This window comes from Bos javanicus, chromosome 5, assembly GCF_032452875.1.
Source record: "Bos javanicus breed banteng chromosome 5, ARS-OSU_banteng_1.0, whole genome shotgun sequence".
Taxonomy (NCBI): domain Eukaryota; kingdom Metazoa; phylum Chordata; class Mammalia; order Artiodactyla; family Bovidae; genus Bos; species Bos javanicus.
Window position 1 is genome coordinate 32,644,789 of NC_083872.1, and position 23,635 is coordinate 32,668,423.

Sequence of the window (23,635 nt, forward strand, 5' to 3'; positions counted from 1 at the left end):
CTGACTCTGGATGTGAAATACTAAGTTGTTTCAGCTTCCCTCTCTGTTTGGGGGGAGCTGAAGGGAAGGCGGAATTACTTCTTACTTTAAATTGAGCAGGCAAAACGAGGATCTGGTCTGCAGATCTCTGGGCCCCACCATCATTACTGGAGCCCAGAGTGGGAAGGAGTGATTCTTGGGGACACAGAATCAAGAGCAATTAGACACGTAACCAGGCGATAAGGAGAGAGGGTGGGGAGAGGGAGTGAAAAACAAAGAGTGATGGGGATCAGAGCAGAGAACCAACCTCATGGACAAAGAAGACACGGGCACCAGTATAGATGCCAACACGAACCACAGCCCTGACAGCAGCATTCATACCTGCGAGGAGGAAAGAGTCAGAGAGAAGTTACTCCTAAGAAAAGTAGCCCTGGGCTCTAAGACCTGAGTCAGTCTTTTTCCAAGGCTTTTCTCTGAATCTATAATCCCCTCATCCAAGTCTTCTGTGGTCCCCATTAACCCTGAATTACTTCACTCAATGTTAACATTACACAACTTACCTCCATTCACCTCCCCAACCTCCCAAAATTCCATCTTTCCTAAAACGTTTCCATGCCAGGGCAACCTGGGGAATGAGCATCTTGCATGCTTTTTGTGGGGTTAGATGCTGCTAGATGCTTGTCAATCATCAACTCATTTAATCCTTCCCACAACCTGGGAGTTGCCTCCATTTTAGACTTGGAAACTGAAGCTCAAATAGGTCGAGGTTACAGAGCGAGGATGAGGTCAGCTTTTAATCCAAATCTGAAATGTCTAAACCAACACTGCTGACCTCCATGCTAATCCCAATGGCTACACCAGGCTTTTCCTCGTCTTCTGCAGTGAATCTGGCATCTGGCTTGTATAGGCTTCTCAGGACAAAGACATGACTCTGGGCTCAGTGACCTGACCCTTTGCAAGCTATTCATGAGCATGTCCATTACTGGCTGGTGGATCCTCCCAGTCCCTACACATACACAGCTTTTTAGTGTTGTTGCGTTGGTGTGTGTTCCAGTGTGCACCACGCAATGAGATCCTCTGGCTCCCAAACTACCAGAAGAGGCTGTGACCAAGTGTGCAGGCACAATTAGTGGAGACTCTATGCTCTCCTTCTCCCGTGCTGATCTTCTCCTGTGACGTGTGTGTGGCATGTGTATGACGAACCCAAACAGCACGCTGTAAATTACTGTTTCCACTGGGAGAAGCAACTAGGCCTGAAACAGAGGGGAGAGCCTTTCCCGCATCCTCGTCTGTGAGTACCATCCTTCTCCTAGCAGCTGCTCAATGACAAGAACCCTGTCTTCCAAGAGTACAGGGGGAGCTGACCTGTCACAACATACAACGCAGGGTGGTGCAGACAACCACAGTAGAAACAATGCCATTGCTAGTGCCCAGCAGTCTCACTGGTGAGACATTCCTGGATCTTCATCTTGGTTACCCTGTCGTACCTTATAATGTAAGGAAGGGCTTAGAGTGATGCCATGACAGATCAACTTCTTGTGAACCACTTAATCACCCTCCCTCAGGTAGCCCTGTACACATTACACATTTTTGTTTCAACCTAAAATCTATTCATGTGGTCCTTAACCTGCCTGGAGAAATACCAGTAAGCACTCGAGAAGCCAGTAATTGGAAAAATCTGCAGCAGCAGGCTAAAACCCATCATGAACTATTGCATAATCCAAAGCTATCTGGAACTGAATAGAATCAAAAAGGCCAGAATATCTATTTTTCAGGTTTGTTTGTTTGCAGGTCGACAAAAGTTGGTTTTACATGGCTTTAAGCTTCAAATCAAACTTAATGCCTTACTATTTACTTACTTAACAAATATTTATTAAATACCTCTCATGTTCCTAACTCTATGCAGGCACTGGGAAAGATGCATCAGGGTATGACAGAGTGTCTAGGGATACAAAGATAAAGGACTTGGGAATGGTCCTCAAGACAAGGGGAGAGGGACTTTGCTGGTGGTCCAGGGGTTAAGATTCTGTGCTTGCACTGCAGGGGGCATGAATCCTAGTTGTGAAACTAAGATTTCACAGCTGCTTAGCAAGGCCAAAAAATTAAAAATTAAAAAAAAAAAACACGGGAGAAATTATAGTATGGTTCTAATTTGGATCCTTATGGAGGGGATTTGTACAAAGTGCAATGGGGATGAGGAGAAGAAGCATCTATGACACCAGGAGGAAGTCAGGGAAGGTGATACAGAAAAGACTGCATTTGTCCTGAGACCTAAAGGATAATTTCCTTTCAAATCTTTTGGTCAGATGGACGAATCTGGGGACAGTGTTATAGGCAGGAGGAATAGCACAAATAACATTGAGGGTCAAGGAGTAGCCTTACATAACTCTGTACTATAAAGAATAAACTGGAAAACTATAGAGAGATGAAGCTGTGCAGCGGGGCAGGGGCCTGTGTGCCCATTGAGGGAAGGCTAATTTTTATTCTGGAAGCTGGGGTTTGACCGGGGATCCATGGGTGATGGTTTCAGGGAATCCATGAATCCCAAGAAACTGTATGAAAAGCTTTGTGGGCAAGGGCATTTCTTCTGAGAGAAGGTCCACAGCATTCATTGATTCTTAAAGAGGTCTGTAACTTAAAAAACATAAAAGTTATAGTCAATGGGGAATCTTTGAAGAGCGGAGGGACATAATGAGCTCTGTGGATCAGAAAGATCACTCTAGCAGCGATGCGGAAGACAGACTGGAAAGAGGGAACACTAGAATTAGATGGCTGCCTAGCTGCAGTGACAAGAACAATCGGGCCTCGCCTGGGCATTTGGGACGGAACAGAGACTGGGCAGGAGAACCTAGGAAACAGAAGCAATGGGACTTCCATCTAATCAGTACATGATTAGATTTCAAGGTGTTGGAAAGGAAGGAGGATATGCTCCATGACTGCCTTAGGCCCCAGGGAAAACTGTGCAGTTAGCTGAGCAGAGGTGGGTTTGGGTTTGGGAAGATCAGGGTGGGGATGATATAGTCATATCTGGATGTACTGAGTTTGAAGTTCTTGTGGGTCATCCATGCAGACCTGGAAGACCGTCTCGAGAAAACAGGTAAAATTAGAAGGGAAAGAGGCAAAGAATGGAACCCTGAGGGACACCAGTGTTGAAGGAATAAGGAGCAGCAAGAAAGACAGGAGGAGAACCAGGACTCAGCAACATCTTAGAAGCCAAAGGGGACAGTTTCAAAAGTGGGAACTCTGACGTAGGTGTCTGATAATTGATCCGAGATGAGAACTGGAAGGTTGGGCTTGCCAACAAGAGGTCACTGGATAGCACTGATGTCAAAACATACTTATTACATCACCAAGGCAAAGTCTAGACATCTATCTGATGGACTTGAAGGAATCAAAAGTGAAAAAATCCATGAAGGGAGAGGCCTTCCCAGAAGCTTTAGGAAAAGCCTGTGTGTATTAAAAAAACATAAAGTCAGAGTCAAGGGAAAGCCATCAGTGCTTTAGGAAAAATGAATAAATCCAATTTTTAAAAATCAGGACAAATACGAAACTACTGTTTATTCTCTAGACTTTCCCAAGGCCTGTGGGATTCTCTTTTGGATACCTGGAGGAGTATAAATCTGTAATCTTACAAAAGAAGGAAAAAATATTTTTCTGAAATGTATAGGTTGGAATGCTCTTTCCTGCTCCTGAGCTGAGGAAGGGTAGGGGAGAAAAAAATTAAAGGAAAACAAATCACTTCAAAGGTTTTAAGTGTAAAACAAACAATAGATGGTGGGCAAGAAACATCTAAGTCTCTTGGGCAGAAGAAAAATCCCACAAGAGAAGAAGATTCTCCTTTCTCCTCCCTCTGCCTTTTTACCATACCAACTTTCAGAGGTCATCCTCCCTGCCTCAGAACTGGATATCTGAGTGTTTCCTAGAAATCAAGTTTTAAGACCACTTTTGTGCCTCTGTACCCTTAGTTCCCTAGAAGTCACAGACTGGGCTGTATAGATTATACTAGAAAGTCCCAGTAATGCTTTGGGCTCTCCTACTTAATGTCACCGGCCTGTTCTGGTCCCAGGCCAGTCCTTGGCTGTTCCATGTTGCCCTAAATAACCCTCCATGAGCAGCTGTCTACCTTATTAGAAGCAAGACGACGGATAAGATTACAGGCACCACTCAGGGGTACTCTGGGCACAGCCACGAGGGACTCTGGAGAGCATCAGAAGCACGTACTTTGGAGTCTCCAATTACAGCCTGTTGGGAAGAGGCTGTAGGGAGGACTACAGGGGATGGGTCTATGACATGAGATAGGAGAAAACAAATAAATGACTTGGTCACTACCTTTTTGCTAAAATTTTTCTTTCCACCTTAACTGAACTTTGAATAAGAAAAAAAAGGACATGAGGAGCAAACGTTTGTTAGATATAATTATACTTTCTGACGGCTACATAATTAAAAGTTGTAAATCCTAGAACAGCTATGGAGAGGAAATAGAATCCTATTCCAACGAACCTTTAAAAATAGGATAAATATGCTTTTGGAATAGACTGCCTGTCTGAGGACAGAGGGATAGAGCAGGTGACTAAGGTCCTTTCCAGCAGAATATGCCCATTTCATTAGCCCAAATGTAGTGTGGTTTCAGGCAGATTGGGACCACTTCTGGGCTGGAAAGGGGGTTAGGATCTGGCATCTAATCAGCCCAGTTTCTGAGTTCAGGATGTCTGATTCTTGGCCCCTCTTCTATTTTAAGATGCTATTAGCCTTGCTAATAGTGGCGCTAGTGGTAAAGAACCTGGCTGCCAATGCAGGAGACCTAAGAGACGTGGGTTTGATCCCTGTGTTGGGAAGATCCCCTGGAGAAGGGCAAGGCAACCCACTCCAGTATTCTTGCCTGGAGAATCCCATGGACAGAGGAGTCTGGTGAGCTACAGTCCATAGAGTCACAAAGAGTCAGACGCAACTGAAGCAACTCAGCAGCAGCAACCTTGCTAAGGTCAGGGAACAACAGAGCTGAGGCGCCTCTGGATCTTATAGAGCTGACCTCTCTCTGCCATGTGGCCTACAGCCTCTAGGGAAAAACCTTCCTGTGCCTCTCCCTGGGAGAATGAGGGCCCCACAAACCTATCTCCAGGCAGGCCACTTCTGCATTTGAGCTGTTATAATTAAACGTTTGAGCAATTATAATTAAACATTTGTTCAAAATGTTTCACTTGGGACCTTTCAGTTGGGACCTCTCAAATCTACTTTGAGTTTGCTGTTTCGCTTCCTTCCTCCCAAGATTCTATCCTACCACTCTCTGTCCCTACTAACACGCACCTGAGATGTTATACGGCTTTGCAGTGGGATATGTCCCTGGGTACACTGTGCCTGTCTCTAGAATGAGGGTCTCTCTGCTCAGGATCAGAAGCTGTAAGGGCTCTGCTGCTCTTGGATCCATGTTAAACCCTAGACTTCTTTTTTTTAAACCTCCTTCCCTCTCCAGAAAGCTCTGCTTCTTCATAAATTCATAACTCTGTGGACCTCATCTGGATTTTTAGCAGGCTCTTGTTCCCCTAATCTGACAATCCAGTTCCACAGGCCACCCTACCAAGGTTTTAGGACCAATATTCAGAGTTTATGTTGAGGAACTCAGTACTAATATGAGATTCTTTCCAGGAGAGGAGAGAGAAGCAACAGAAACCAGGTCTGTGTTCCTAATCTGGCTACTATTCCTAAACTCAGGCCTCTTGCCTCCTTCCTCTGTTTTCCTGTTCATAACAGATATCACAATTATAATTAAACATTAGTTTAAAATATACTTAAAGTCTAGCTTTACTAACATACTAGTTAGAAGAGTCATAAGAACAAAGACGATGGGTGAATCTTTCACTGATGAAGGCGTAGCGTCTCCCATCCTGTCTGGCACACAGCAGATGCTCAACAATTCACTTTTTATTGAATTGGTGTTGTATTTACTGCATCATGCACCGATTTACGCACTTTACTTGAATGAAGAATTCAGTTTCTCGAAATCTATCTTTTCCACGAAGCCTTCCCTGGTTAGTCCAACCAAGACCTACCATTTCAATACATAAGTGGATTCTATCCTAAGAATAAGGATAGAGTGGGCTAAGTAGGATAAGTGGGCTAAGACACACTTGATTATTGTTATTTATGTTATTATGTTATTTATTAAGAATTTTAATAACATATGACATCTTTCCTCATTAAATTACAGTTCCCAAAGGAAATCAGCGTCTCCACAACACACAAGACAGGGCTCTATACAAAGTGGGTGTTTAAAAACCCAAGGGAAGAGAGGTGCAGAGGGAAGGGGAGGCCAGCTGAGATCCCCTTCTTTCTCTCTTCATCTTTCCATATACCTGACAGTTCTGACTCTCAGGTCTCCTGGACTCAAGCCAAAGGACTTAGCTTTCTTCCGCCTGCCGCCCCCCACCCACCCTCCACAACCTTTGGTATGTACTGATTAACTGCTGCTTTTCCTGTTTGTTTAAGGGTTAAAAGAATGGAAGAGCAGGAGAGGTCAGAGAAAACAGAACGGCAGAATGACGTGGACGTGCGTGCGCCTAGGAGAAGGAAACGTGTTGTGAGAGTGAGGCGCCTGACCCTGGTCCACACAGGAGCCCTGACACCAGAGTTGGCTCCTGAAGATTTGCTAGAGCCCATCAAATACCAGCTCCAAATCCCCTCCTTTTCCCAACATTTCCAATGTACTTGAAGTGAATCCACCTACTGCCTTCTCAACAATTTTATCTCTTTTTAGTCTCCTTTCCAATCCTGCTTGAGAAAACACCAGTTTTCTGAGTACCGAAGGACCCAAATTGTCCCAGATCTTCAGAGAAACTTGGAAAGAAGCTTTATGAAGACCTAAGTAAGTTCAGGGGGGAATGGATACATGTATATGTATGGCTGAGTGCCTCTGTTCCCCGCCCAAAACTATCACAACATTGTGAATTGGCTATAACCCAATATAAAATAAACAGTTCAAAAAAAAAAAAAAGTAGAGCAAGTGAAATCCAAAAGCACGTGTGGACTTAGACCTAACAGAGATTTTGGGGAAGCCCCAGGTCCCTGTGTAAATGCACAGCAGGAGGATCTTAAGGAGGATAGTTCTGTTCTACAGGCTAAGGCTGAGGGGGTTAAGAAATTCAAGGGGGCCTCCCAACTATGGTTTTTGTGGGTTTTGCAGGGCCTCCCAGCCAGGCCCTCTCCCCAAGCTGGGCCCTCTTCCTTACCTTGGGCATCGCCACCAGAGGTTAACACGGCGATGGCTTTGCCGATTCCCAGGGTTTTGGCTGCATGGTGCTCATGGGTCATGATCCACTCTAGAATTCAAAAGAATGGCCAGTTAGGATACAACAGGATTGAGGCTGCTATGAGCTTGGAAGATGGCTCTGTTAGACTGGCTAGAGCCACCTCACAGTCAGGCTGTCCCACTATACTGAGTCTGAGGTTTGCAGCCTAGGATCTTTGGACTTCTTCCAGAAAAGAACCACACCCTCGCAGAATGACAGGCTGAAATGTCACAGAAATCAAGCCTAAGACCGCAAAAGTCCTAGCTAATCCCTCCCACCCCAACTGGAGCCTATTTGGAGAAGAAGCTAAGGTCAAGGAGAAGGGTGGGTGACTGAACAGAAATGAGAAAGGAGAAAAGTTAAGTTAGCTTCACAGAATCCTCTCTTTTAATGAAGGGAAGGGCTATTGCAGAGGACAGGAATCAAATGAGGCTTAGGGCACTTCGAACCAACAAAACAGAAACAGAAAAACAACAGTAGGTTGGGTTTTGGTTAAGATTTGAGTTGGGTGTTATGGAAATGGGCTAAGTTGGAACGGGAGTTCCAGGTTATACAGGCACACTGGAGCTTGGGCAAAATAATGGTTCAGGCTTCGGAATGGTGAGGGACTTTCTCTGGCTTTTCCCATCCCTCTCAGGGTCTCTGCCTCCTATGCATCTCTTGATCCTTTATCTTCAGGCCTTGCCCCTCACACTAAACACTACCAAATGCGAAGAGTAACACAAAATCACTGCCACAGAGACATGAATATGTACACATAACATGTGAACACCTTCATATTTTTGTCTTTAGGACTTATCTCTCTCAAAGGAAAATACAAGACATACTTTCGCATCCATAAAACTGCCAACTGAATCATCACTTTCCCAGTTATCCAGGCTAACCAACCGCTGTTATTTTTAAAATTTATCTCCTCTTTAATCTCAAGAATCAAAACAGTTACCAAACCCTATTATTCTCCTTCTTATTATCTTCCTTTATCCTCCTTTTCTGTCCTCATGGCCTCTTTCCATCTGAATTGTTTTCTTCAATAGCTGGTCTCCCTCTGCTTGTGCTTCCCTTCTCCACTCTATTTCAGACACCAAATAAACCTCCAAGGGAAGGTCATAGGCCTCTGAGGCCTCAGTGGAGAGAGGATTCATTCACACGATCAGAAGCTGATGACCTTTAAGTACAGCTCATGTTTCAGATGTGAACCCTGGGACAATCAGGGTAGCTGCTGATAAATACACAGGTCACATCCACATATAAATCCATACACAAGCCAAGAAAATACATGCAATGAGACACTCATGAAGAAAACATACACAAACATACGTAGTGTTGTTAACAAACACAGGTTCACAAATATGCTGCATATAATCAGTACTGACAGATAAACCCAAACTTCTTGGGTTGCATTCAAAGCTTCCATGACCTAACTCTTGCCTGGAGCTCCAACCTTGGCTCCTGCAAATTTTCTGCTCCATTAACATCTAAACATCACTTTGTTCCTCCCCACTTCTGTGCCTGTGCACATTGCATCACTTGTGTGGAAGGCTATCCTGGCTCTTTCCACAGATCAATATCCTACTCCATTATTTAAGGCCTGTCCTAGTCACATTCCTGTTAAACCTATTAAGCCTTCACTGATTACCACAGGTCAAGGAGTACTTCTTTCTGAACCTCCTCAAATCACATAGTGTTTCTGAAACCAGATCACCCGCTTAGCACTGAATTATTGCTTTATGTGATATTTTAGTTGCTTCTTATGTGTTGAAAAAGTTGGGCTAAATAAGGAGTCAGCAAACTACAGCCCAGGAGCCAAATTGAACCCTTCCAATGTCTTTGTAAGGCAGCAAACTAAGAAAAGTTTTTACATTTTGAGTGGTTGAAAAAGCAATTTCATCACATATAAAACTTATATGAAATTCAGTTTTCAGTGCTCATACCACTCACATTCTTTTGGTAATTATCTATGGCTGCTTTTGTGCTACAAGAGCAGAGTAGATTATTGCAACAGAGACCCTAAAACATTTACTATCTGGCCTTCAAAAGAAAAAGTTTGCAGATACCTGGGCTAAAGATTGCTAAAGTCATTTTCCCTAACTAGACTGAAAGCTCCTGGGGGTTGGGGGGATCATTTTCATTTGTTAAAGCTTCCCACAGCCTACCGAAGCCTGTGCACATCAGTGAACTGACAACTGGAGAGGCACACAAATATAGAAAAAAATTTAAATATGCTTGGATACATATTCCTTCTACTTCTAACACATACAGATACAAACAGGACTTAAGAAAGCACATAGCAACAAATAGTGAGAGGAACACAAACACACAAGAATAGAGACACTCTCCTATTTAATGAGTGTTCATGTGCAAATTTCTGCAGTTCTCAAGAATAGAAAGCCTAAGTGGTTGCTGCAAATAGGAAGGCAAAATTTTGGAAAGAAAAGAACAAAACGTTTGAGTACTGTGCCAATCCCTTTTTCCCTGAGTTTTCCTCTGCTTATTCACTCTGGGAGCTCATCCCTGATAGAAATCCATACAGGGATCTTCCACCCACAGAGGCTTCAGTGACGGAGAGAATGCATCATAAACGGGGGGAAGGTGGGGAGTGCTGACCTGCAAAAAAAAACAGCTCAAATTCTTCTGTTGCATCTCTAAAATTGTTATAGAGGCACAAGACACAGATATACAAGCAGAGTCATAAATAAATGGATCAACAGTGACACACATGTAGAAACAGATATGTTGAAACCTATATATAAAATCTCAGGTGCGCAGAAAAGCACGAGGGAGGTAGAAATACAGGAGAGGCAGCATCCTAGGAGCGCTGACTTGAATTGGATGAGTGCCAGGGCAGGAGTCAGGCTGCCGAGAGCTACTAGGTCGGAGCACCACCCACCCATCCCTGATTCCCAGGCAGAGACAGGGTGTGCACGCCAGGGAGACGAGTCGAGGGGCTAGGATTCGTCACCCATCCCCCCTCAGCTCCTCCTTCTGATGCCGCACCACCTCTTCTTTCCCTGTCTGCTCCCTTCTGCTCTCCCACCGCCAACTCCCAGCACGTTCATTCCCACCTCGCTCGCTCTCGGCTATCCCCCTCGCTCTTTACCCAAGGGCCCCTCTTGCCTTAGAGTCTTAGCTCTCCTCCGCCAGGGCTTCTTTGCAGATTGTCCTTGGGGAAAGGGGGAGGGGAGCTTGGCGAACACTGGGAGGAGCCAGGTGGAGGCAGCCGGGGAGGGGAAAGAGGAGAGGCTTTTCATCCTCCACTAAGCTGATGCGGGCCGCGAGGCTCCTCCCGCTTCTGCTCGCCTTTCTCCTCCCCTTCCCCCTTCCCCCTCCCCCTTAAGAACACAGCACAAACGTGACAGGGGCTTAGTTTCTCCGCTCCCCAAAGGGTTCCCACATCCAGCTCGGGAGCCATCAGCTCCGGTACACAGTGGGAGCCAGAATTTATTTAGTTCCTCCCCTTGTTGTCCTCAGAGACAGTTTTCCTAGCTGGGGCTTTTCTGCATTCAAACATCCTCCGCAACTAAAAATAAGCCTCCCTCTCTGGCCCTGTCGACTGTCTCCCACCTCTGTCACTTTGTTAAGTGTTAGTCGTCCAGTCGTGTCCGACTTTTTGCGACCCCATGGACTGTAGCCTCTGTCCATGAACTTCTCCAGGCAAGAATACTGGAGTGGGTTGCCATTTCCTCCAGGGGATCTTCCCGACCCAGGGATTGAACCCGAGTCTCCTGCACTGCAGTCAGATTCATTACCGTCTGAGCCGAATCCCTGCCCTTGAGGAACATTGATCACTGGTATTGACATATTCTATGTAGTTGTTCAGTCGCTCAGTCGGGTCTGACTCTGCGACGCCATGGACCGCAGCCCGTTAGGCTTCCCTGTCCTTCACTATCTCCCGGAGCTTCCTCAAACTCATGAGGGACGTCAAAAACCCCTTTTGTATTTACATACCTTTCTCAGAGAAAATACAGGGAACCTAGCGAGGAATGAGAGTTGTTTTCGTTGTTTAGTCGCTAAACTAAGAGGCAAGAACCCTGCCTTGACAGCCTCATTCTCAAGCCTGCAATAGAAGGGGATGCAGGATTCTGAGAGTGAGGCAATCGTATCTGTTGGGCTACAAAGCAAGAAGAATCCATCCTGGGAACATGGATCAAGTACTACTTGAGGAAGAGGTGCATCCTTTTACCCAGTTCCTCTTTACTCTTTCCACTGCTCCACCCATGCCTTGTTTCAACCCCTCTCCACAGCCATCTCTCATCTCCTTGCTGTTTTTACTGCCCCGCCTCTTGCTTACTTTTGTTTCTGCATCTGCACATACTGCAAACAATAACAGTGCAAGTGCCAATGCAAGTCATAGGATAAAAACACATGACTACACAAAATTAACTTTCTGCAAATGTTGCCATCAAAAAAGTGAAAAGACAACCCATAGAATGGGAGAAAATATTTGCAAATCATATATCTGATAAAGGACCAGGTATTGAGAATATATAACTCTTGCAACCCAACCATAAAAAGATAATAAACCAATTTAAAAATGGGCAAAAGATCTTAACAGATAGCTCACCAAAGATGATGGATGGCAAATAAGCATATGAAATGATGCTCAAAATCATGTCATTAGGCACTGCAAATTAAAACAGAGAGACCACTACCATCTATTAGAACGAAAACTTGATAGTACCAAATACTGACAAGAATGTGAAGCAACAAGAACTCTTTGTTGATACAAATGTAAAATGGTATAGTCACTTTTAAAGATACTTTGGCAGTTTCTTACAAAGCTAAATATAGCATTACCATATGATCCAGCAATCATATTCTGAGGTATTTAAGTGAGTTGAAAACTATACCTATATAAAACCCCGCACATAAATGTTTAATAGCAACTTTGTTCAAAATTGCCAGGAACTGGAAGCAACCAAAATGTCCCTCCAAAGGTAAATGGATAAACAAACTGTGGCTGCTGCTGCTGCTGCTGCTAAGTCGCTTCAGTCGTGTCCGACTCTGTGCGACCCCATAAACGGCAGCCCACCAGGCTCCCCTGTCTCTGGGATTCTCCAGGCAAGAACACTGGAGTGGGTTGCCATTTCCTTCTCCAATGCATGAAAGTGAAAAGTGAAAGTGAAGTCTGTGTCTGACTCTTTGAGACCCCATGGACTGCAGCCCACCAGGCTCCTCCATCCATGGGATTTTCCAGGCAAGAGTACTGGAGTGGGGTGCCATTGCCTTCTCCAACAAACTGTGGTTCATCCATCAAATAAGGCAATAAAACAAAATGACCTACAAAGCCAAGAAAAAGACATGGAGGAATCTTAAAACATACTGCTTAGTGAAAGAAACTAGTCTGAAAATACTGCATACTATGTGATTCCAACTATATGACATTCTGGACAAGGTGAAACTATAAAGACAGTGAAAAGATCAGTGGTTGCCGAGGGTTCAGAGTAGAGATGGAGCAATAGATAGGCGGAACTCAAGGGATGTTTTTGGCAGTGAAACTATTCTGTATGATGCTATAATGGAGGATACATGACATTACGCATTTGTCAAAAGTTACAGAATCATAAAACACAAAGTGTAAACCCTAATGTCAAGTATGGACTTTAGTCAATAATAATGCATCAATACTGGTTCATCTATTGTAACAAATGTACCACACCAATGCAGGATGTTAATAATAGGAGAAACTGAGCAGAAAACAGCCAGGATATATGGGAACTGTGCAATCTGCTCAGTTTTCTGTTAAGTCTAAAACTGCTCTAACAAAGTCTATTAATTTCAAAAAATATATTCTGTTCAATGAAATATCAAATAAAGTTGTGATAGTAACAAAGAAAAATGGGCAAGCATTTGAAAAGACATATATCTAAAGAAAATATACAAACGATAAGTACATGAAAAGGTTATTATTAATTCCATTTCTTTAATACAGACCTATTCAAATCATCTATTTCTCCTTGTGTGAATGTTGGCAGATTGTATCTTTCAAGGGATTGGTCCATTTGACATAGGTTACCAAATTTGTGGGCACAGAATTGTTCGTAGTATTCCTTTATCATCCTTTTAATTTTCATGGGATCTGTAGCAATGTCCCCTCCTTCATTTTGGGCATTAGCAATTTGTGTTCTTTTTTTTTTTTTCTTAGTTAACCTATCCAGAGATTTATTAACTTTATTGACCTTTTTTAAAAACTAGCTTTAGTTACATTTTCTCTATTGATTTTTTTGTCTTCAATTTTATTGATTTGTTCTAATTTTTTTTTGTCTGAGTACTTTGGATTTAATTTGTTCTTCTCCTAATTTCGTAAGATGGAAACTTAGGATACTATGAGATTTAGATCACTTGCTTTTCTGATATATCCACACAATGTTATAAATTTCCTTCTAAGCACTGCTTTCTCTGCATCTGACAAATTTTAATAAATTGTGCTTTTAATTTTATTTAGTTTAAAATATATTTAAATTTATCTTGGGATTTCTTCTTTGACTAAAATGTTACTTAGATTTGTGTTGTTTAACCTCTAAGTATTGGGGCATTTTCCAGTTATCTTTCTGTTACTGATTTCTAGTTTAATTCCACTGTGATCTGAAAGCAGCAATTATATAATTTGTTCTTTTAAATTAGTTAAGATGTTTTTTATAGCCCAGAATGTGGTCTGTCATGATGAATATGTTATCATGTATGTATGAATGAATGCATGGGTGAATCAAGTCACCTTGAGAAAAATTTATATTCAGCTATTGTTGGACAAATTGCTGAAATCAATACTATTCAGTTCACTGATGGCGTTGAGATCACTGATGTCCATATTTTCTGTATGCTGTATCTGTCCACTTCTGAGAGAAAGATGTTGAAGTCTCTAATTGTGATAGTTAATTCATCTATTTCTCCTTTTAGTTCTATCAGTCTTTGCCCCACGTAGTTAGATGTTGTGTTGTTAGGCACATACACATTAAGAACTGGATCTTCTTGGAGAATTGACCCCTTTATCATTAGGTAATGCCCATCTTCATCCCTGTTAACTTTTCTTTGAACTCTGCCATGTCTAAAATTAATACAACCATCCCTGCTTTCTTTTGATTAGTGCTAGCATGGAATATTCTTCTCATCCATTTACTTTTTATCTATAAATAGCTTTATATTTAAAGTGGGTTTTTTGTGGACAACACAGTTGGGTCACGTTTTCAGATCAACTTTTGACAATATATCTTTCAGTTGGTACATTTAGACCACTGACATTCAAAATGAGTATTGGATTAATATATACCATATTCATTACAATTTTCTATTTGTTGTCCTTGTTTTTTGTTTCTATTTTGTCTTCCACTCTTTTTCTGCCTTTTGTGGTTTTAATGGAGTATTTTATGTGACTCTATTTTTCCCTCCTTTCTTAGCATAGCAGTAATACCTTTCTACTTTTTTTTAGTGGTTGCCCTAGAATTTGCAACATACATTTGCAACTAATTCTAGTCCACTTTCAAATAACACTATGTCATTTCACAAGTCATATGAATACCTATAACAACAAAATAAGCCTAATTCCTTCCTCCCATCCCTTGTATCATTTCTGTCATTTATTTTACTTATATATAAACATAAATAAGCATATGTATGATAAACACATGGGTGCATGCATGCTAAGTCACTTCAGTTGTGTCCAACTCTTCGCAACCCCATGGACTGTAGCCTGCCAGGCTCCTCTGTCCATGGGATTCCCCAGGCAAGAGTACTGGAGTGGATTGCCATGCCCTTCTCCAGGGGATCTTCCCAATCCAGAGACTGAACCCTTGTCCCTTATGTCTCCTGCATTGGCAGGCGCAGGCGGGTTCTTTACCACTAGCGCCACCTGGGAAGCCCATGATAAGCACATACGCGTACATAAGTGAATATACTGTGGCTATTATTTTGAACAAATTGCTGTTAGATCCATTAAGAAAAATGAAAGGTTTTGTTCTATCTTCACTTATTCCTTCTTTGATGCTCTTCTTTAAACAGATCTGAGTTTCTGACCTATATTATTTTTCTTCTCTCTGAAGAACTGCTTTTAACATTTCTGGCAAGGCAGGTCTATGGGCAAAAAAATTCCCTCAATTTGGTTTTACTGTTGCTGTTGTTCAGTCACTCAGTCATGTCTGTCATGACTGTCCTGTCAGTCATGTCTGACTCTGCAACCTCATGGACTGCAGCACACCAGGCTTCTCTGTCCTTCACCATCTCCCAGAGCTTGATCAAACTCATGTCCATTGAGTTGGTGATGCTATCCAATCATCTCATCCCCTTAAAATCTTTATTTCTCCTTTACTTTTTAAAAATTAATTTATTTTAATTGGAGGCTAATTACAATATTGTAGTGGTTTCTGCCATACACTGACACGGATCAGCCATGGGTGTACATGTGTTCCCCATCCTGAAACCCCCACCCACCTCCCTCCCCATCCCATCCCTCAGGGTCATCCCAGTGCACCAGCCCTGAGCACCCTGTCTCATGCATCAAACCTGGACTGGCGATCTATTTCACATGTGGTAATATACATGTTTCAATGCTATTCTCTCAAATCATCCCACCCTTGCCTTCTCCCACAGAGTCCAAAAGTCTGTTCTTCACATATGTGTCTCTTTTGCTGTCTCACATATATCTCCTTCACTTTTGAAGGATAATTTCACAGGGTACAGAATTGTAGATTGGTGGTGGGGGCGGGGGGAGGGGAGGGTGTCTCTCTTAACATTTAAAATATTTACTCCACTAGGTGGCAGTAGTGGTAAAGAACCCGCCTGCCAATGCAGGAGACTTAAAAGACACAGATTCAATCCCTGGGTTAGGAGGGCATGGCAACCCACTACAGTATTCTTGCCTGGAGAATCCAATGGACAGAGGAGCCTGGCAGGCTACAGTCCATGGGGTCGCAAGGAGTTGGACATGACTGAAGTGACTGAGCATGCATGTCACTCTCTTATTTGTATGGTCTCTGTGGAGAAGTCAGATATAATTCTTATCTTTGTTCTTCTATAAGTATGGTGCTTTTTCCCCCTTTCAGGAATTTTATTTTCAATTTTCTGTAATTGAAAATGATATGCCTAGGTATAGGGGTGTTTTTGTTTGGCCTTTAGCTTGTTTGGTGTTCTATGAGCTTCCCAGGTATGTAATTTAATGTCTGACATTAGTTTGGGAAAATCCTCAGTCTTTAATGTTTCAAATAATTCTTCTCTTCCTTCCTTTTCTTTTGGTATTCCTATTATGTATATGTTACATCTGGTGTAGTTGTACCACAGTCCTTCAATATTCTGTTGGTTTTTTTCCAGTCTTACTTGCTTTGTTTTTCAATTTTTGAGGATTATATTGATATATCCTCTGGCCCAGAGACCTTCCTTTAGCCATGCCCAGTCTACTAAGAAGTCCATCAAAGGCATTTTCCACTTCCATTACAGGGGTTTTCATTTATAGCATTTCTTTTTGTCCCTTTCTTAAGATTTCCATCTCTCTGCTTGTATTGCTTGTCTGTTCCTACTTGCCGTCTATTGATATTTTATCCACCAGGACCCTTAGCACATTAATCATAGGTGTTTAAAATTCCTGGTCTGATGATTCTAACATCCCTGCCATGTTTAGTGCTGATGTTTGCTGTCTCTTCACACTGTTTTTTTCCTTTTTATATGCCTTATAATTTTTTCTTGGTAGCCAGACATGACATACTGGGTAAAAGAAAGTGCTGTAAATAGGCCTTAATAATGCAGTGGTGAGGTGTTGGGGAGGGAAAGCATTCTATAGTCCTGTGATTAGATTTCAGCCTTTTACGGTGCCTATGCCTCTGGACTACGAATTTCACAAGTGTTTCTCGGATTTTTTTTTTTCCTCCCTGCCCGCCTTAGATGGAATAGGACAGCTAGAGTGGGCTGGATTTCGGTATTACCCTTCCTCGGATCAGTTAGACTCTGATAACTTACTCTGGTAAGCTAGGCTTTGGTTAACTAGTTTCTCCTGAAGGCAGGCCTTATTAAGAACAAAGTGTTCTTGTAACAGGGAAGAACAAATCTGACTCCATATTGGATGTTTCTTTTAACTTTTGTATTCTATTGCTTTTGCTACAAGTTACTCACTATAGGGATGTTGTCTATAGGCTTAAATTATACAGAAGGCAATGGCACCCCACTCCAGTACTCTTGCCTGGAAAATCCCATGGACAGAGGAGCCTGGTGGGCTGCAGTCCATGGGGTCTCAAAGAGTCAGACACAGACTTCACTTTCACTTTTCACTTTCATGCATTGGAGAAGGAAATGGCAACCCACTCCAGTGTTCTTGCCTGGAGAATCCCAGGGACGGGGGAGCCTAGTGGGCTGCCGTCTATGGGGTCGCACAGAGTCGGACACAACTGAAGAGACTTAGCATACATAATGGCCCATCTCTGAAAACTCTGCCTCCTGTGTAATAAATGTTACGCCAATATACCTTTGTTTAGCTCACATGAAACCTCCTGACCAGGCCCACTTGTGAATGGTTACAGCAAGGTAGAAACTAATGTATGTAGGAAACTAGAATTTACCCTCCTTTTACTATAGAAAGAAGCCAGAATTCTAACTAAGGGAAGATGTTTTCTTGGGGACACTAATTCACCATCTTCTCAGTCTTCTGGCTTTCCAAATAAAGCTGTTACTCCTTGCCACATCAACTCGCCTCTCAATTTATTGGCTTGTCTTGAGGTGAGAAATACAAGCTAAAACTCGTAATACTCTGGTTTAGTTCAGAATGGTTCCTCTTCTCTTCCCCCTGCTGGAAGCCCAACCAGATTTTTCTCTGATACTTACTGTGTGAATCTGGTCAAACTCCTGGGAGTAAATCTCACAATATTGTGAGGGCACCCCTTTGACTGGATCTTCCTATAGTTTTTAACTCCTAGAGTTGTCTGCACTGAGACTCCAGCAATTTGTCAATTACAGTTCAGGCTTTCCTACCCTTCGGTGTTTCCCAAGGTTTCCACTCATGGGTCTCTGTTCCAGGAAGCTGTGATGAACTGTATTCACTTGCTTGTCTCTCCAGTTTTGGAGTTAGCAGTTTGCCCCGTGTCCTCCCCGCTCTTATGGATTCAAGAAGAGTTACTGGCTTTTCAGTCTTTTTTTTACTATTACTTGTTGTTAGCATGGAGTGTGACTTTCAAGCTCCTTGTACTGGAGCTGGGGGACTGGAATGGGGAACTGGTAGATAGAAATCCAAATTACACATTTTAAATGGATAAATTTTATGATATATAATTTATATCTTGATAAATCTGCATTTAAAATTTGAAAAAGGAGAAGCTGGAAGAGTTGCCCATACATTCTGGGCTTTTTAATTCCAAAAGGGAATATAAAGGCTGAAATTTAAGTCAGTCCACCCCTTCCTCTTTCTACCCACTACTAACTTCTACATCTTAATATAGGAGTTCTTAATGAATCACTGCATTTCTGAGTCTACCTTACTTAGGTGAAGACAAGGAAATGTCATTTACTCCTAGCCTTATCCCCAGATACTTGATCCTTTAGATCCCTTTTTCTGTCCAGGGAGCAATCACCCCCATGAGGACCACTCAAAGAAATATCATCTCAAAAGGCACCTGGGGAAACTTCAGGTCAGCTGGAGGTGGGAGTCACAGAAAAGAATTTTCTCAGAAGTACTAGGCCTTGCCTATTGTCATCCTAGTGCAATCTCCAAAACTGAAGATGTTCCTTTCTGAGCACTAAATTAGTAAAAAGCCAACACAATATAGAGAGTAGCTAATGGAAGAAATGCATCGTGTTAAGAAATGGCTATAAATGTCTTCCTGATAAGAATTTTGAGAAACCCAATTTATTATTAATTTATTCATATACTCAACAAATATTTATTGAGGACTCATTATGTGCCAGTCATTGTGCCAGGTACTGAGGTATAATAAGCTCTCATGAGGCTTATCATCTAGAGGGACTATCAAAGGTTCAAAGAAGTTTATATTTCACTGGACCTGGGAGATAATTGAGAAATCAATAATTCCATCACAAATTGTAATATATCAAATTTTTATGACAAAAATATATTAATTGAGGGCACATGGAGTAAAAAAAAAAAATGGGGCCTGGATACTAAGACTCTAGTAGTATTTATTTATTTCCAAATAAAGCTGTTTGAGAGAACACCAGAGGACATATATTCCAGCATTAGAGAGATGGATGATATGATAAAACCATGATAGCTCCTTATAAATAGATTTTCCTTAATCTTAAACTCCAAGACCACACATTTTATTTTTTCATAATTTTCTGTTTATCAAACAACTTTTAAATTTCAAATATAGTTTCTCAGGAACCTTAACGACTTGGAAGGGGCATGTTAGTGAGCTTTGGTTGACTAATGATTCAAAATTTGGACGTATAATTTGATGGTAGACTGATGACATAAGAGAATTTTGAGATCTGGGAAATTCTTGAAAATACTTATATATCTTATACCTAATCCTCAGGCCTCTAATGGCGAGGCTGAGAAGCATCCTTCCGGGCAGGGTGCCGGTGTGTGGAGCTTATGGGTAAACACAATATGGTAACTGAGGAAGAAGACTTTGAGAAAGGGGTCTAAACATTGTCATACCTTAGGGTGCCTAAGGAAAGAGTAAGGAATAAAGTGCACAGCTTAGCAGCGTAAGGACCAGGAGTCATAAAACAAAGCAGCATGTTAGGCAGTCAAACAAGAGCTGGTGCCAAAACACATCTCAAAGCGACTAAACTAAGCCAGTAGCTGAATTTGCTTTCATCATAAGATTATTTTCATTTCTGGTATAGTTTAAGGCGGCTGGAAAGGACACTGTGGATCCCTCCTCCAGAGAACACTGAAATTTCCTGAGTTTGCACTCAAAAAGAACCTGGGGTTCTCAAACAAACTTCTCAAGGGGTGAAGGGTGGGGGGTTATGTCCATTCTAATGACTTAAGGAGAGGAATTAGTTAGGGTTCTGCTGGAAGTCTAGAATTTTTTCCAAAATATAATCAGCTTTTTTCAGTTGTTCGGATTGGTAGCTAGAATTCAGGCTTTAGAGAACTTGGCACAGAGTAAGGGGAAAATAAGAGGTAAACCCATAAGAAGAAAGTCATTTGGACATAGAATGCCACGTGGTTAAAATCTACTATTTCTTATACTGTGTCCTATCTAGTGGTGGTCTTCTTGTTTTCAGCACATCAGGTAAAGCTAATGTGCACAAAAGAGAACTATCTTATATGAGAGCTCCCCTTATATGTCATATCTTGTTATTAAGCAATCAAAGACATATTCTTTACACAGATCCTCAAAGTACAGGGAGGCATCCAAAAGGTCCTCTTAGATTTCTCAGAGCTCTCTGGGTATCAGACAGCTATTGGGGTGTTGGCATGAAGTCCAGGCAAACAGTAGGGGCAAAAAGTCATAATTATTACAAAAGAAGGCATTCTAGGGGAGAGAAGTATAAGATGTTTAAGGAGAATTCTATAGTACTTAGACAGGAAGAGCACTTGAGTAAACCAGCTGAGGTATTCTAAAGTACCTTGGTTCATATACTCTATGCATTAACCCTGTTAAGTAATGGTAGGAAATGAAGAGATAGACAGCTTTGGAGAGGACCCTTCAAACTGGGATAACATTAGACAGTACTGCGAGGAAGTTGAGCAGTTCTTGAGGACAGATCGCTTGAACACTGATTACTAAAGGCCAGTATAGATTAAAGACAATAAAGAGGATGTTGTATGGCATACTCCTGAGTCCATTCACTTCCACTAGGATGGTGTCATGACTATGGAAAGGATACATATCTATATTTAGACCACTGTGATGAGAAGATAGCTAGTGACAGTATCCCAAGACATCTAGGAATGAGAAGTAGGTATGCCAGTTATCCGGGTGTGATTCTAGCCCTGGAGAACAGGAAATAGCATACTATAGGTTTCATGTGCTCAGTCAACAAATATTGAGTACCTATTACATGTTAGACACCATTCTAGACTCAAAGGGATCCAGGATTGGAAAAACACATCCCATTTGTCCTTATGGAGCCTACATAATAGGGAGGAAAGCAGATAATGAACAAATTAGTCAAGTAGTGATGACAAGTGCTTTGAAGAAAAATAAAGCAGGGCAAAGAAGGGGAGCAACAAGGGTGCCATCTTAAGTAGGGTATTCTGGGAAGATCTTGCTGAAATGACATTCCAGGAAGAAGTCCGAATAAACGAGAGAGAAAATCATGCTGTTGTTTGGATGGGGGAGAATAGCAAATGCAAAGGGTCAGAGGCTGGAAGAAGTTAGGAGTATCATACCAGAGGATCACCAAGACGTCCTTTGGACTAGAACCAGAATTGAAAATGAGTTACTATGATTTGGTGGATTCATACTGTGAAACATCTCTCTCTGGGTTAAAACAAGTATCTACCTGTTCCTCTCACTTCTACACAAGCCCTGGGTCTCATCTGGTTATTACCTGACTAACATGCTATTTCTCTGTTTTCCTCCACTAGAATGGAAGCTCCCTGAGGACAGATCCTGGGTGTAAGCAAGAAACCACTGTCTACACTGGAGCTTGAGTTGGAATAGGATGACCGCTGGACACACTGCAGCCTCTACTAGCAATGAGTATTAAAGTTTCTGACCCAGTGCACTAATTAAAGGTTCTTGGTTCCAGTCTAGCAGATTCAGCATCACCTGGATCCTTGTCAGAGATGAAAATTCTTACGCCCGACTTGGAATCTACTGAATGAGAAACTCTGGGGCTGAGGCACACCGTTGCACTTTAACAATCCCTCCAAGTGATTCAGATGTGCAATAAAGTTTGAGAACTATTGTTCTAAGTTGTGGAGGTCTAGGAACACCAACACTTGAAGAATAAAGCTGCATGTCTCAAAGGCCTGGGTGGTTCCTACGCAGTCATTTCTGCCAATGAGGATCAACTTCTCAAGAAAGTCAGCTCAAGCAGTGGTCACAGTAACAAGATGACCCCCACCACAGTTGAAGCACCACTTTCAAGTCTTGATAAGCACAGAGGTAAATGAAGTCTTTAGCTGAGGTATGAAGACTCAAGCTTGAACCAGACATACTTTTTCTTTTCTTAAAGAAGCAAATTTTGAGGGTTATCAAGGAAGAGATGACAAATAATCATTATATAAGACAATACTGGGTGTGAATCTTCTACTTCAAATCTGCTGACACCTCATGGAGCATAACATGAAAGGCCAAGCAGTTTAACAAGTCCAAGGGATATATCTTTAGACTCTTAAATACATTTCCCTCAGAGGGAAATGAGACGGTTAACTGAGAGGTAGTTTAATAAGGAACCATTCAGAATAGGGTGCTCCAAGAGAATAAATAAAATTATTTCTATTAATCAGTGGAAGATGAACAAAAGTGTTCCTCGAGTCTACTGGTATCCTTGAATATTTGACTCAAAGAAAAGCATCTGTAAGGCTATTTTCCTACTCAGTGATCTTTCCAATTTAGTTGACACTATAAAAGCTCTGAGAATTTTAGCTTTGCAAAAAAAACACAAGTTCTCTGGAGTTGTTCCTTGGGAGGTCAATGTTGAATGGTGACTAGGTTGAGATGAAGGTAATCTTGATAGAGGCAGAGCTCCCAATGATTTTCCTTTAGCAAGAATACAGGTTCTGGGATCATGAAAGCATCGCATCTATATGTGGAGAATCCTGTCTCTGATGTAGGAAGCAAGTATGCCTGTTTGGAAGGAACTTAGGTTGTGGGCAGCAAACACTTGTATAAATCAGTTGTGCTCACAGTGTTGGGGTAACTTCATGTCCTGGCCTGCATAAACTGCCAAGGTTCAAGTGTATTATCAAAGGAACTGAAGGTGGGGGCATAGGCAATGTTGGTGACAGATAGCTTAGACAAAGCAAAGAATATGATAGGTAAGTCTTATGCTTCTAGGTTGGGGGTGGGGGGAGCTGGTGGAAGAGGCAAATGGTGGAAGAGGCAGAAGAGGCAGATGGTGGAAACACTGCTCTCCTGGCATTCTCCCCCATTTGCAGCCCAGTAAGAAGTGGGCTCAGTAGTCACAGGTTACCAAGGCTTTTTGCCCATCAGTGAACAGAAAAGAGGCTTATGCACAGTTCACTTCAATTCAGTCATTCAGTCGTGTCCGACTCTTTGTGACCCCATGGACTGTAGCAGGCAAGGCCTCCCTGTCCATCACCAACTCCCGGAGCTTGCTCAAACTCACATCCATCCAATCGGTGACGCCATCCAACCATCTCATACTCTCATCCCCTTCTCCTCCTGACTTCAATCTTTCCCAACATCACGGTCTTTTCCAATGAGTCTGTTCTTCGCATCAGATGGCCCAAGTATTGGAGTTTCCGCTTCAGCATCAATCCCTCCAATGAATATTCAGGACTGATTTCCTTTAGG

At 42.2% G+C, this 23,635-nt stretch overlaps 1 protein-coding gene across 2 annotated transcripts in view; it reads right to left on the reverse strand.

Annotated features, from left to right (window-relative positions):
- The window catches only part of PFKM (phosphofructokinase, muscle), a 43,333-nt gene that overhangs the window by 14,114 nt on the left and 5,584 nt on the right, over window positions 1-23,635 (reverse strand). Inside the window, exons 1-3 of one of the 2 annotated variants that reach the window (XM_061416309.1) lie at window positions 10,377-10,466; window positions 7,203-7,292; window positions 287-360 (exon numbers count right to left, since the gene is read on the reverse strand). In XM_061416309.1, the coding sequence (XP_061272293.1) occupies window positions 287-360; window positions 7,203-7,284 (156 nt within the window). In that variant the 5' untranslated portion in view covers window positions 7,285-7,292; window positions 10,377-10,466. Of the gene's footprint in view, window positions 1-286; window positions 361-7,202; window positions 7,293-10,376; window positions 10,467-23,635 lie in introns of those variants that run through there. The other variant, XM_061416308.1, reaches the window with a different exon arrangement.